At 41.5% G+C, this 13632-nt stretch overlaps 1 protein-coding gene across 1 annotated transcript in view; it reads left to right on the top strand.

The window, feature by feature from the left end:
- KIAA1549L (KIAA1549 like) overlaps positions 1-13632 on the top strand; it is a gene marked incomplete at its 5' end in the record, with an annotated part of 131424 nt that overhangs the window by 75757 nt on the left and 42035 nt on the right. Inside the window, 4 exons of the mRNA XM_058806928.1 lie at positions 14-185; positions 3407-3570; positions 9501-9691; positions 13381-13508. Of these exons, the coding sequence (XP_058662911.1) occupies positions 14-185; positions 3407-3570; positions 9501-9691; positions 13381-13508 (655 nt within the window). The remainder of the gene's footprint in view (positions 1-13; positions 186-3406; positions 3571-9500; positions 9692-13380; positions 13509-13632) is intronic.

Genomic DNA, 13632 nt, shown 5'->3' with positions numbered 1-13632 from the left:
ATTTCCCTTAAAGATGGTCAAAATTCAGCGTATTCCAGGACCCAAGGAGCCAGCTGAACTGACATATTACACTTTATACAATGGGAAGCCTTTGCTGGGCACTGCAGCTGCCAAAATTCTGAGTACAGTTGACTCGCAGAGGATGGCCTTGACCCTGGGCTATGTCATCCAAGTTCAAGCTGATCGTAAGAGTCCTTTCAAAAATTCCATACTTAACCATTGCTTTATTCCATGAACTGAGCACTATGGAAAGCCACAATTAATTCTGATACTGACAAAACCATGACAGCACACACTAATGATGACTGGGGCAAAGTTGCTATTCATGTAACTTGGCCAAAAAATGTAAAATGTGGTGGCTGTTAAGATGTCCCTTATTTTTGACTTCATCAAAATAGTATAGATTCTTTCTGTCTCAAAGGGATTATTATTCCCTTGAATAACAATTTTCACCAAGAAAACTACATGGTTGTTAAAAATATTTAGATACAAATCAGAAAAGTGAAGTAGAAAAGAGCTACTTGTGCATATGGGCAGTTTTCAGATTCAAGATAGGATAGTATCATTCAGAAAAATGTGGTCAAAATTACTCCATTCTTGAAAAGTAAAATGTTTTCAAATTTCTCTTTCAAAACCTTCATCAGTTACTGAGTGATTGTAGACACAGGTTTCTTTAAATGGTTTTTCAGATATTCCTATATACTTGTCATAGTCATAAACCTGTGGTGAAGCTTGGAGTGTTTTTTCATGCAGTTAACATAATGTATAATTATGCTTCATGCAATGTATAAACCCATGCCTTTTGCTAACTGGATTTCTCCACCTTACCAAAGTATTTCTTAAGAAGGAATCAAAATTATGTAGTAGACTTCTGCACTGGATCTCCTTACTGGTGAAACAGAACATAAAATTATCCCTGGTGCAATTATATCTGCCTGGAGGAGTGGTGGTACTGAAATAATTACGTAAAATTGTGACAGGAAAAGAAGAGACCACTATAATAAGTAATTTGTGTATCATCCATAAACATAGGATTGAGTAAGAAGACTGAAATATGATACAATTTTCACAGAATGCACCATGTACTGTATCTGATATTTGATCTGATCATGGTCTGCTTCTGACTTTAATTCAGCTGAACCCAAGGATCTCCATTCCATAAATTCCAGCATTTACATTCCAAGTAATTTTGTTTTCCATGAGAATATTTCTTTAATGCATTCTTTACTATAGAAGAGATAGATATGGCAATTTCTTAGCTCTTTGTGCAATGATGTGATTTATATTTATGTGGGGATTTAGGCAATTATGGAAGCTACCGCTCATCATCTAACTTTGTATTTCCATGGTCTGATAAGGCAACCTCATTCATCTGTAGATTTTCATACCAGCCACGTATGCATAGAACACTGTAAAAATAGAATAGACAGGAACTGAAATTGTGACCTGAGGTACGTGAGATTCTGAAGGTAGAGTATTAGAAATGTAGGAAGTAATTCCATCTTTATACCTTATTATGGAAAAAACACAATTTCTTTCCTTTTGGACATGGTTATTTGTAGTCTGCATTGCCGCATAAAATACTTTGTGTGGATTTCATTTTTGCTCATTATAATTTCTGTTCTAGCAGAATGAAAAGTTCTGTCCCAAAATACTGTGAGAAAAGACATGTACCCTCGGGACCTCATAGCTGGATTAAATGAGACAGACGAATAATAACACAAAAAATGGATGTTCCTGTGTTATAAGCCAGAGACTGAGTTACAACAGAATGAAAGGCTTGTTTCAAATTCCACTGAAGTCTTACTGAGTTCAATGAACCATGGGTTGACTTTAGGTCACATTGGGGTCTGGTAACTGAATTAAAGATGTAAATTAGGACTCCTAAATGACTATCCTATTAGCCATAAGGTCATCATTTCCTCTGCATCCCTTAGAAGGCATAAGTATAATTTTTCAACCATTGTTTGCTGCTTCCACAGCAGCAGACTATAATTAAAGTTTCTGTTATTTGTTAAAATTCAGATTCCGTTTCCTTCCCCACAGCCCTCTCATCCCCAAACTAAATGTCAAAGTCAATAATTAAGAATTCTGCAAGTCTGTTGAAAAGTAAACCTTGAAAGTTTCCAACCTGGCCTTTTTGCAGTCTTGTGCTCAAGCTCTGAGCCTAATGATGCTGTTCCTACATCCCCCCAAAAACTTCACTGGCTTTGCAAAACACTGCAAATCTACAAAGAGAACAGGCTCAGGCTCCAGCCAGGCTTTCAGCTGGAGAACTGTAAAGTTCCCAGTGCCTGCTGCAGAAGAAGCTGGTTTGTATTTGAAGTCTGATCCTGAGAGATGCTGAGTGCCCCCGACAGCTCATAAGCTCAATGACATTTGAAAGCGCCGGTCCCCCAGGAAATGGGAACGGCTGCTTTGTGCTGGTGTTCTCACAATTGCCTGCCCACACCAGCAACCAGTGCCACAGCAAAATAAACAGGGATAGCACGGGGAAGTCCACTAAATATTCCACTACAGCAAAGTTCAGCACCATAAAGAGGTTGTCTGATTGTTTTGCCAGAACAAAATGAAATGAGAGAACTGGGAATGTGTCACAGGAGGATGTGTGAACAAGTTGAAGGTTCATAACTAAGAGAGATTATTCTGATGAAATGGAGTCTAAAATGGTTTTGCCTTGCTGCATTTCAGAAATGTACCCTTTTCCTGATGCCATCATTAATATGTCTGCAAGTAGCTCTTTTCAGCCTCATTATTTCTAGTCCTTCAGAAATAATGAATTCTTCTTGACCTTAACTATGATAAATTATTTCTAGAGCACTTAAGAAGAGAAGCATCTTCTTATTGCCTTATTGATATTGATAGTAACTATTCCAGCTAGTTTCATTGTTTTTTAAAAAGCTCTGCCGGTTTGCTCCTGTTGAGCCAGTCAGTCTTTGACACCGTGTATGGACTCCACGTGTGTTCTTTTAACACACATGCTATGCTACTTTGCTCTAAGCTGGCCTTGTGTTTGAAAAATAGTTAAGGATGCATTATTTGCACCTTTTATTTGTTTGTTTATTGTGTGAGTGTATCATTGGAGTGATATCTCAGATGGGATCTATCTTGACTTTGGAGTGGATGTCTGCTTTTGCATATAACCAGGTAACATAAAATTAAGAAAAGAGAGTCTAGGGATTTGTAAATTCAACAAATCAAATCAAATCAAATTCAACAAAAAGTGTTGTTGATTTTCCCCTTTTTATTCTTATTAAAGTAATAAAAGAGGTATTCCCTTGTACAGAAAGCTAGATTACTTAGCAGTACTTTTTATACTAATTTCTACATGGAGGCAGTTGAAGGCTGGAAGCAGCAGGAGCCTTTCCCAGTCAAGTCACCACTGGTGGTTTGCCTTTTTCTGCAGCTGTGGTGAAGAACCCCCCAAACAACCTGTGGATCATTGCAGCTGTGCTGGCTCCCATCGCGGTGGTCACCGTCATCATCATCATCATCACCGCGGTGCTCTGCAGGAAGAACAAGAACGACTTCAAACCAGACACCATGATGAACCTGCCTCAGAGAGCCAAGGTCAGTGACCCAGCCCCACATCCAAAGGTCCATTTGCCTGCTGAGGCTGTGGCTCTTGGATAGGCGCAGTTGAAGGATGTTTGGAACTGAAAGGATTGGTACTCACAGCCTGGATTGGCACATCTCCTGTAGGATCTGTAGCCTGAGCTGTTCCTGCCTGCTGAAGGTGGGAATGTCTGAAGTTTGGTAGCAATTCAGATCTGGCCCTAACCAAAGTTCTCCTCCCAAATTGCTGGAAGATCCTCTTCCAGAACATTTCCCCTTTCTGATTCCCCCATAAAATCCAGAATAGACATTCTTTGATTTTTTTTTTTTCTCCTACTGCTATTTTTCTTTTAGGTGTTTTGGACTTTCTAATTTATGTATATTGCTGGTCAGGTTCAAGGAATTATGGTTTTCTTAAAGTTACTAATCCATATCAATTACAATATTTTCTTTTCCCAAATCAAATGCACTTCCAGTTTAATCCTCTGATAGAAAAAAAAAAGTCACACAATACTCTTTTATCTCCATAGTGAAAAAGTCTGTCCTCTCAATGTTGGTATTAAATGGCTCTTGATCAGGTCCAACCAAAGATAGGAGTTTTTAGCCTATGAGGCTCTGTGTAAGTCAGGCTGTTCCTTTGCCCTTTTAGCTGGCTTTGCTCTTCTCTGCTGGCATGGGATTGAGATGATTAATTTTTTCTTTGGTTTCTTAATGCTACAGACAGCATGATTATTGAGATTTCAGCTCTGTTGCTTCTGCTGAAAAATGTAGATTGGAAGGAGAGTTGAAGGAAGGCATGAGGCATTTGACAGCTCTTTTCTCCTTATCTTAGGTTCGTTGCAGATGGGTGCAGCTGGTGCCAGTTGGAAACCAGACATTTGTATCAAAAATGATTCAGAAAAGACATTTCCATTTTGGTTCCAGTGTGCTCATCTGTTTATCCACTATTATCCATCCAGTTTTAAGACTAGATCTGCAAAAGTGTAACACACAATATCACAAACACAGACAGGAATTAATATCACTGCAGTGCTATTAGATGCCCCATTGAAGCCCCTAAAAATGCAAATTATGCTTTATTAGGGGTTGTTTCCAATGCTATGCACCATTTGATTGGTTTTATATGTAATCTTGGTCCCAGCTAAAGGGAAAAAAAAATGAGGTAAACCTTGTACATTGTTTTGAACTGCCCATCAATATGGGATGCTTACCAGCTGAAGCAAGTTGCTATGTAAAAAAAACCAAAACAACCTACTGCTGGTTGAAATTATAGCACAGGAAAAACTTGAAAGTATTTTCATATTTTAATCCATTGTTTTCATTCCAAAAAGAAATACAAAATTGGATTTTTACTGTTCCTCAGATTTAATCAGGCTGTAAGATACACACTCAGGTTGAAGCCTGTTCAGGCTGGTTACATTTGCATCAGCCTTCAAAGCATCAGATGGGAGCTGGATCTGCAGTTGCTGGAATGAAACAATTGGTGCTGAGCTCCCAGCACCCACACCACAGTCCTTTTCCGGCAGGTTTGTTTTCCAGCTTTCCCTGCAGGTTTGTTCTCGTTGCAGCTGGAGTGCAGAAGGTTCCCTTCCCCAGAGCATTTCCCCTTTCCGGTTTATTTTGAGACTCCATAAAATTTAATTTAATTCATTATCTGAAAAGTGGTGCATTTCTAAATGAAAACTAAATTGCTTTCCATTTAGTTTCACAATGATGCCTCCATGAGAAAGGTTCTGCCAGGTCTAGTTTAGAGTTTATGCTGGTATATGGACTGTGGAAAATGAATCCTGCAGTGGGACTGGGAATGGACTGGTTTGGTCATTCCTAATTTCAGCATCTTTAATTAAAATAAGGCTAAGAAACATATTTTGAGAAGATAAGGAAAGAAGGTAATTTTGAAAAGAAGATTTTTTGTTTTATTTTTAATTCCAGTGTTAGGGCTAGTGATAATTGCTTGAACTGTAATTGCCATATTTCATGCAGTTTGGGATTACAAATGAACACATATTCATGTCACATTTAAAACGAGTCTGTTGTATTTCATGGCTGAGCAAAGTGCCCGAGACTGCTGATTAATGCTGACTCTGCTCGAAGTGGAGTCACCGTGGAGTGATTTGTAGTTTAAGCAGCCGCTTTAGTATTTTGCCTCCGTGCATCCGAGATGGGCTGTAGAATGCCCGGAGCACTTTTGTGACCCCTTTCGAGCAGCCAGCAAGGATCCCATGTGCCACCTGCCTGCTGGGATGCCAGGTGCGTGTGCTGGCTCCAGTAGCCCAGCTCCAAGGGGACGGGCAGGGCAGAGCTGCTCGGTGCTGCAGTCCTGCGGGAGGGAGGGAGGGAGGCTGCGGGTCCTGCCGGAGCGCAGCTGCCACATCCCCGCATCCTGCGGCGGGACAGCGCCCAGGGGAACCACGCATCCACCATCAAACACCGTGTGCGGCAGCGGGAGGGCACCAGGGCACGGAGCAGAGCGGCGGGGCTGCTGCCGGAGCCTGGCGATGAAGGCGTGACTTCTGTGTCGTGGCACACTGAAGGGTAAAGAAATGAAGTTTGCAGAATGAGCTCTCGTACGCAGCGTAGTTTGTAGGAGCTCTCCTGGGAATTGTGGTGCTGTTGTGAATTGCCTCAGCAGTTAGGGACATCTGGATGCAGCTGCAGGGAAAAGGAAGATTGGAAAATACCATTTTTTCCAATTTTCTCTCTAGCTGTAAGGTGAAAGAAGTATAAATTCAAATTGGTGAAATTCTGATGGGATTTTATTTTAATGTTTTTATTTCAATGCTGTTTTTATCTTAAGGAACTGTTTTTCCTTTGAGGTTTTGGATGAATGTTAACTGTTGCCTTCCTTACTTTCTAATTCACAGCATGCTTTTTTAAAGTCTAGAATCTCATTTGTCCTCTCAACTAAGTTTTTTTTTTTTTTTTTTTGACCATGAAAGAATAAGTTTGCAGGTAAGGAGAGATAAGATCTGTAGTCTAAGACCCACAAGCAAAAGCAAGTAAGTGCTGCATGCCTTGGGAAAACAAGCCTTATCAGTTTGATAAAGGGCACAGAAAAAAAGTCAGACTGTACCTGAGTATACCAACAGAGGGGAGGGGCTGATTCCTTTTCCTTTTCCTTTTCCTTTTCCTTTTCCTTTTCTTTCCCCTGTCCTGTCTTTTCTCTTCCTTCTATTTATTTCTCTCTCTTTTTCTCTCTCTCTGTTTCTCTCCCTTTTCTCTCCCTTTTCTCTCCCTTTTCTCTCCCTTTTCTCTCCCTTTTCTCTCCCTTTTCTCTCCCTTTTCTCTCCATTTTCTCTCCTTTCTATTTTCTCTCTCCTTTCTATTTTCTCTTTCTTTATTTCTTTTATTTCTCTCTTCCTTATTTCTCTTCCTTCTTCCCTCCCTCCCTCTCTTTTTCCCTTCCTTCCTTCCTTCCTTCCTTCCTTCCTTCCTTCCTTCCTTCCTTCCTTCCTTCCTTCCTTCCTTCCTTCCTTCCTTCCTTCCTTCCTTCCTTCCTTCCTTCCTTCCTTCCTTCCTTCCTTCCTTCCTTCCTTCCTTCCTTCCTTCCTTCCTTCCTTCCTTCCTTCCTTCCTTCCTTCCTTCCTTCCTTCCTTCCTTCCTTCCTTCCTTCCTTCCTTCCTTCCTTCCTCCTTTACTTCCTTTTTTGACATATTTTTTTAACATCTTTAGAGTCTTTTTCACAATCATTACAAGGAAAAAGAGTCCCAGAAACAACTGTATTCAGTCTGCCCTTTGCCAGGCAAGGTAATCTAGTGGTCTCTCTCTCTCCATTTATTATTTCAAAAGCGATATTAGAATCTCAGTCCTACAGTCTTTGTCAGTATTTTGGATGTATTGGACATGTACATTTGCAGTGCTTCAGCTGTACCTGGTTGTGATTTAGCCTTGCCAGTTCCCTCCAGGGGTGGCAGAACCATCTGCTCCTGTGGGCTTTTACAGAGCAGGGATCCAAGAACAAATTTTATTTAACGCAATATGTCTGCTGATGAGGATGACTTTCTCAGCTCTCCTTTTATTGCACTTTGTTACTGGACATGGTGGTAAGTAGAACTCTGATTATTAAAATAATCCTTCATTTTCTTCCTGTGGGCAGATCTGAGCTGGGACACTGCAGAATTCTTCAGTAATTCTCATGTCCTGCAGATTCTGGTTTGGTTTGTTTTTTTGTTTGGAGAGGTGATTTTTTTGTTTGTTTTTTTTTTTTAATTAAGAGATTAAGTTGAAATTATTTGACTCTTTCAAAGGCATGGAGGGAGAAATAACTGATTTAATCACCTCTTCTCTCTTGTTACCTTTTTTCAGAATATCTAGGGGTGTCTTAACTGTCTCAATATTTTTAATGAGGTTGAAAAGCAATATTTTAATTAACAATATTATTATGTAGGATGTTGTGCAGAATTTCTTCCTAACTGTTCTTCACACAGCTTCTGCTTCCCTTCCTTCATTTGCTGTTGGCTGTTTTGTGATACCCTGCTTGCCATGGAGGGGTGATGGTGAATTAGCATTTCTCTGATATATTGCGAGTTCCATGGGGGTGATTTGTGGAGTTGTCTGCTCTCCCTTATCAGCATTAGCCTGCTCCTTAATGCATTGAAGCTTCTTATCAGAGGAATGCTGAAGGATGGAAACACATTAGGAACCATTAGCCTCAGTCTGAGCAGGAGCTTGGGAATGCCATGCAGGTCCACACAAAGTAAAAGCATTTTTTATGTTTCAAAAAGTGAAAAACAGCACCATTATTTTCAGACTGAGATCACCTGTGAAATGTATCAGAATTTAGAGCTGCAGCCCAGATTTACTAAGGGACACAACAAGAGCAAATGCTTTTCAGAGCTTGTCCTTCTTCTGTGCCAACAGTATTTTTTTTTCTCATGCTTACTTTCTTTTGGAACTAAAATATTCAATGATGACATGACAGGAACGTGGAGTAATCAGTCATGAACTAATTCCAAAGTATGTGTGAGGTTTAAAACCTGCACTTTCTCAGCTTTGAAGTGTTTTGTGGTCCTTTCTTAGCATTTTGTCAATTGTCTTTTTACTTCAGGAAGAGCAACCTTCCCATTTTTGGTAAGGTAGTTTTATTTAGTGTAACAAGAACACGTTTTCTGGAGGTGGTTATGAATTTCTTTGAGTAATTTACTTTTCATATTTTTTTTCCCAACAGATAATGCAGGTTGGTTTTGTTGTTGTTGGGTTTTTTTCCTTTTTTATTTTTTTTCCCATTCTCTTTTCCTTCCAGCTGAAAATGCAGTTTGGAAAGTCATGTTTTGTCTAAATGTTTAATTTTTCCATTGAGAGAATCCACCTTTCCTTGGCTGCTTTGCCCAGAAGGCATGTGTTAGTTCTGCTGGGCAGGAACTGCCTTGCTGCAAGGCTCTGGTGAAATGCCACTTCCCAAGAGAAACAAGTGAAGTCAGTAATATCCTTCCCAGTAGGCAACTGGCAAGCCAGGGGAAATCTAATTTTACTGATCTGAAAAAGATTACTTTCTGGAAAATGTTGCCCATTAAACTTTCTGATGTGTGCCTTTTTTACTTTGGCTTGACTGGGAATAAATTACTCCCACCCTCTTTGGAAGCACAAGGGTTTTGTCAAAGAAAGTTTTCTGTAGGGTTTTATTTTTTTTACTCCCAATTTTTTCTTCCACATCCTTGTTCTCCCACTGTCTGTCAAAGTAATTTCTGGGGGTGTTACAGCAGGGTAAGAAAGGTTAGCCAAGGTCAATTTTATACTAACTAATCATGTTTAAAATGTGTGGAATGGAGATCTCATGAGAAAATTGGTTTCCTGTTGGGTATTCACATTGTATCTATGTATTTTAACCTGTCACTTATGTAATTAAACAAGTTAAGGAGTAGTGAAAAATTTTACATTGAATTTGAAAATTTCTATTAAATCTAATACACGCCAGAAATTTCTGTTATTTCTCCTGTTTTTTGCAGCCAGTCCAAGGCTTTGACTATGCCAAGCAACACTTGGGCCAGCAGGGAGCAGAGGATGAGGTTTTACCTGTGACTCAGGAGACTGTCATCCTTCCACTTCCAGTCAGAGATGCTCCTGCCTCCCAGGAGAGGGAAACAACCCAGGATGGGAGCACCATCAAAACTGCCAAATCCAACGAAACAAGGAAAAGGTATGGGCTGGCAGCTGCTGCCTTTCCACACAGGGGTTAAAGAGGATATTTGCAGCTGGTTGCTGAAAGGTTTGGCACTCAGTGTAATCTAGTTCCCCTCCATGATGTGTCCTTGGCATGACGCTGGTCTGTGCTGGGTAACGTTGCTGCAAAATTTGAGATAAAACCAAGTGAAGTCTTACTGAGGAGGTGAAGTGGCTTTTGTGTGCATGTTGGTGCTCCATAAAGATGAGCCCAAATGTCACATGTAACATGAGCACTGGTAATTTCTCAAGCAACGAAAAGACAGGTCCTCAGCCACTGTAAATTGCTCCACTCAGTCACTCCACTGGCAGGCTCTGCCACTTCAGAATTGAACCCAATGCCTTCACCAGCAGAGGGGGAAACCCCAAATATCCACTAAATGTGGAAGACTTCTAGATCCAAAGCATCTACAGCAGGACCAAACTTTAGAAGTGTAAGAATAGACTAGATGATGTCAGTGTCTAGGGTGAAGTGTCCCAGGTTTGCACTCTCTTCATATGAAGTCTCTAGGCTTGTAGGATCATGGATACAAGATCCCCAGGGAGCTATATGGCTCCTCTTCTCTGCTGCAGGGTCCAACAGCCCCCCTAACTCAACTTTATCTACCTTATTTTAAAGTCTTCCACTGGTGGGATGATCACAACCTCCTCCAGCAATCTGTTCTCTCCTGCCTTTCCTGTTAGGAAGTTTTACCTCATGTCTGCCCTCACCCATCAACAGAATAGCTGAATATTCCTTGTCTTGGTCCTTGCAGGCGAGGAAAACAGATTATCCCTTTATCCCAGCTGTTTTGCATGCTTTGAAGCCAGTTTTTCCTTGATCCACTCTCCTTGGCATTAAATGAGAGTGGAGCTGAGGATGGATACTGAAGGGAAGAGAGGAAAACAAACCTGTTAGACAAACAGCCTGAATAGAGGTAACTGTTGTTGTGTGGCTCACAGGCATTCCACGGGCCTGGCCTCTTGAAGGGATTTGATAACATACAAGAAAAGCAGCTGACTAATGCAGAGAAATTCTAGAGAAAACCAAGCCTTCCTAGCTGAGTCATCTCATCTTGTCTGATATGTCCCCCTCTGGAATAATGGGAAATCTTGGAATACTCAGCACAGTGTTGCTGCACACTGTGTCAGGGACATGCTGGAAGGGGAAGATGTCAGCCAGCATGGTGTGGGGCTGGAGGATAGCAGGGGTGGGTAGATTATCCCCAGTGGTCATCAGTTGAGGTTTTCCTTGCAGAAAAACAGACAGAAGGATCCTGGTTTATCATATTCCATTGGCTGGGCAGTAAATCACCTGGAATGTGGGAAGGGCTGTCTGCAGGGTGTACCAGCAGAGAGGAGTGAGCCAGCTGCAATTGGATGGAAACTGTTATTCTGTCATTTAATGCCAGTGAGGTGCTGTTCAGGCTCCAAGTCACTGCAATATGAGGGTTAGGTCTATGTGAACCAAACAGCACTTGTCCTTTCCAAAGCCTTCCATCCACTGAAGAAATGACAACTGGAAGATGACTGTGACACCCTCAGTGGTTGCTGGTGCTGGGCAGGTCAAGTCTTTGCAGGAATTGTACTTTAAAATGTTTTGAAACCTCTCCAAAGCCATGTGTAAATACACACACACACACAAAAAAAAAAAAAAAAAGTAAATCAGCCCTGTTAATTAATCCTCTACCCAAAGTGATTAAACACTTCACTCAGTCCTTTGAGTGAGTGCAGAAATCCCCCACTTAATCTGCACCATTTTAAACAAATGCTGATAAGCAAACTCGATCCAAGAAAGTTATTCTCATAACAAAATGTGCTGAACCTTGGTGCCCTTCTAAGCAAATAACTAAGAGTTAGTTTTCCCTCCTTCAGGGTGATTACTGGAGTAAGTAAGAACATGTAGAAGTTCAGTTTTTTTGATTCCCAGGAGCTGTGTCTGGAAATGGAATTTAATGGTTGCTGAAGATGAAGAAATCTTTCTTGCCCTTTATGTATTTGCTCTTTCATTCAGGGTACTTTATAGCCTGGAAATGTCAATTCAAACCAGACAGCCATGAAGTGGCTGGTAACTGATCAAAGTATCTTTGCTATCACCACTGAAAGAAACTTCTCAGTTAATAATATGAGGACCACTTAAAAAGGATGAATATTTGGATTAGTGTCACCACAGAAATCATTGTGCAAGCTATCCATGTTCGCTTCTTTTCTATGCTCCCAAGTTGAGCAGATTTTCTTCAGGTGTTGGTCTGTCCCTGGATGGATCTTTTATACTGGGCTGGGATTATCCATTTAGCAGTGACAGACAGGTTTATAGGGAGGAATCTTGCTTCTCAAGAATACTTATTTTTAATAGAATTTCCAAAGGAAACCCTCAGGCTGGACTGAGTGGGGTTGCATGCTGAATTCTCCTGGAGTCCTGTTGCTGGAAAGAGCCAGTCTCAAATTATACATATTTCCACTTAGGCTATCTTCAAAAGGGAATCCCCAAGAATTGCTTTTCTCATATTTGTCCCTTGCTCTTCTGACCACAGTGAATGCTTTCTACTTACACCGGGTAGGGTGGCCAGACCTGGCCTGAAAATGAATGTTTCAAGCTGATGATACAGTATTGGCAGTGATTTACAGGATGGTTTTGACATTTGTTTTGTTTTAGTACCATTTTCTGGTTATAAAACCATTGTGACAGCAATAGAATTTGATTTGATTCTTTTCCTCTGTAAATGGAAGCCTCTGTGCCTAGGCCCATTTATTTTCCTCTAGTGTAACCTCTTCACATCACCCTGTCACTGCCCATGAAAACCCAGTGGTACATTGCAGATTTGTGAATAACTACACAGGTCCTGTGGAGTGTTTTCATTCCCTTTGTGGCAGTTTCACATGTAAAAAAAAGTGACTGTGTCTGGGTGCTGACTAGCACTAAATGTGCTATTATCTACTAGTGGTCTGCTTTTGTCAACTTGTGCATTAGGATTTGAGTGACTTGTACACCCCAAAAAGCAGAGGAGCTGTGGTGGGAGCTCACTCACTTGCTGCTCATTTCTGTCCCTGCTCCTTGCTGGGACTGGATGCTCAGTGGTTCTGCCCTGCCCTCCCTCCTCACCCTGGGCAGGGACCAGTTTCAGGACAAGGATGTGCAATGGCTGATTAAAACAAGCATTTTCTTAGGGGTTTCAGCCAATGAGGGCGCTGCTTAAACCAGGGTATGTGCCAAAAGGAGAAATTTCTTATTGTGTGTGCATAAGTGCAAAGTGAGTGAGTGTTCTTTGCATTGTGGCTGACAACAGCTGACTGTAAATGCAGGCTGAATAATAAAGGAATCGATTTAGCCATGCATCCTAAAACAAAGGTCTACTTTATTTTGTCTGGGTTAACGACCCTGAATTGACAACGGGACTTTTTGTCCTCGGTGGTGGCACTTTTATCATTGTGGGGCTTATGCACGAGGAGCATTCCAAGGCACCAAGATGCCCATCAGCCCTGAACTAATTGGGAAAGTCGTGCTCCCCTCCCATCACTGTGCTCCTACCTTTACCGTGTTGCCGTGTGCTGTTTCTATTCTGTCTCCTTTCGGTACCAAATCAGAGTTGAAAACTCAGTGATGCAAACCGCGCGAGTGAAATAACCTTGAAACGAGGTTGAGGAGGGAGAACTCACATCCTGCCTTGTTGCTATGGTTTCTTGCAGCCGCTCCCCGAGCCAGAACGGCTCCATCCTCAGTAATGGGTCGGGAAAGCCCAGCTCCGGCCGGAGCTCCCTGCAGAAAGTGATGGCACCGCAGAAAGCGGCAAAAGACGAGGGCAGGAAAAGGAACGGTGAGAAGGGTTCGTTGTGCTCACCCCCACTGCCACATCCACGCAGGCACCAGCTGGAAACAATGTCTTGTACCCTCAGCAATCCCTGGGCATTCTGTGTGTGGCTCATTTGTTGGGTTTTCTC

The sequence above is a fragment of the Ammospiza caudacuta genome, chromosome 6, assembly GCF_027887145.1.
Source record: "Ammospiza caudacuta isolate bAmmCau1 chromosome 6, bAmmCau1.pri, whole genome shotgun sequence".
In the NCBI taxonomy this organism is placed as follows: Eukaryota; Metazoa; Chordata; class Aves; order Passeriformes; family Passerellidae; genus Ammospiza; species Ammospiza caudacuta.
This window is presented reverse-complemented; position numbering and strand designations above follow the sequence as displayed.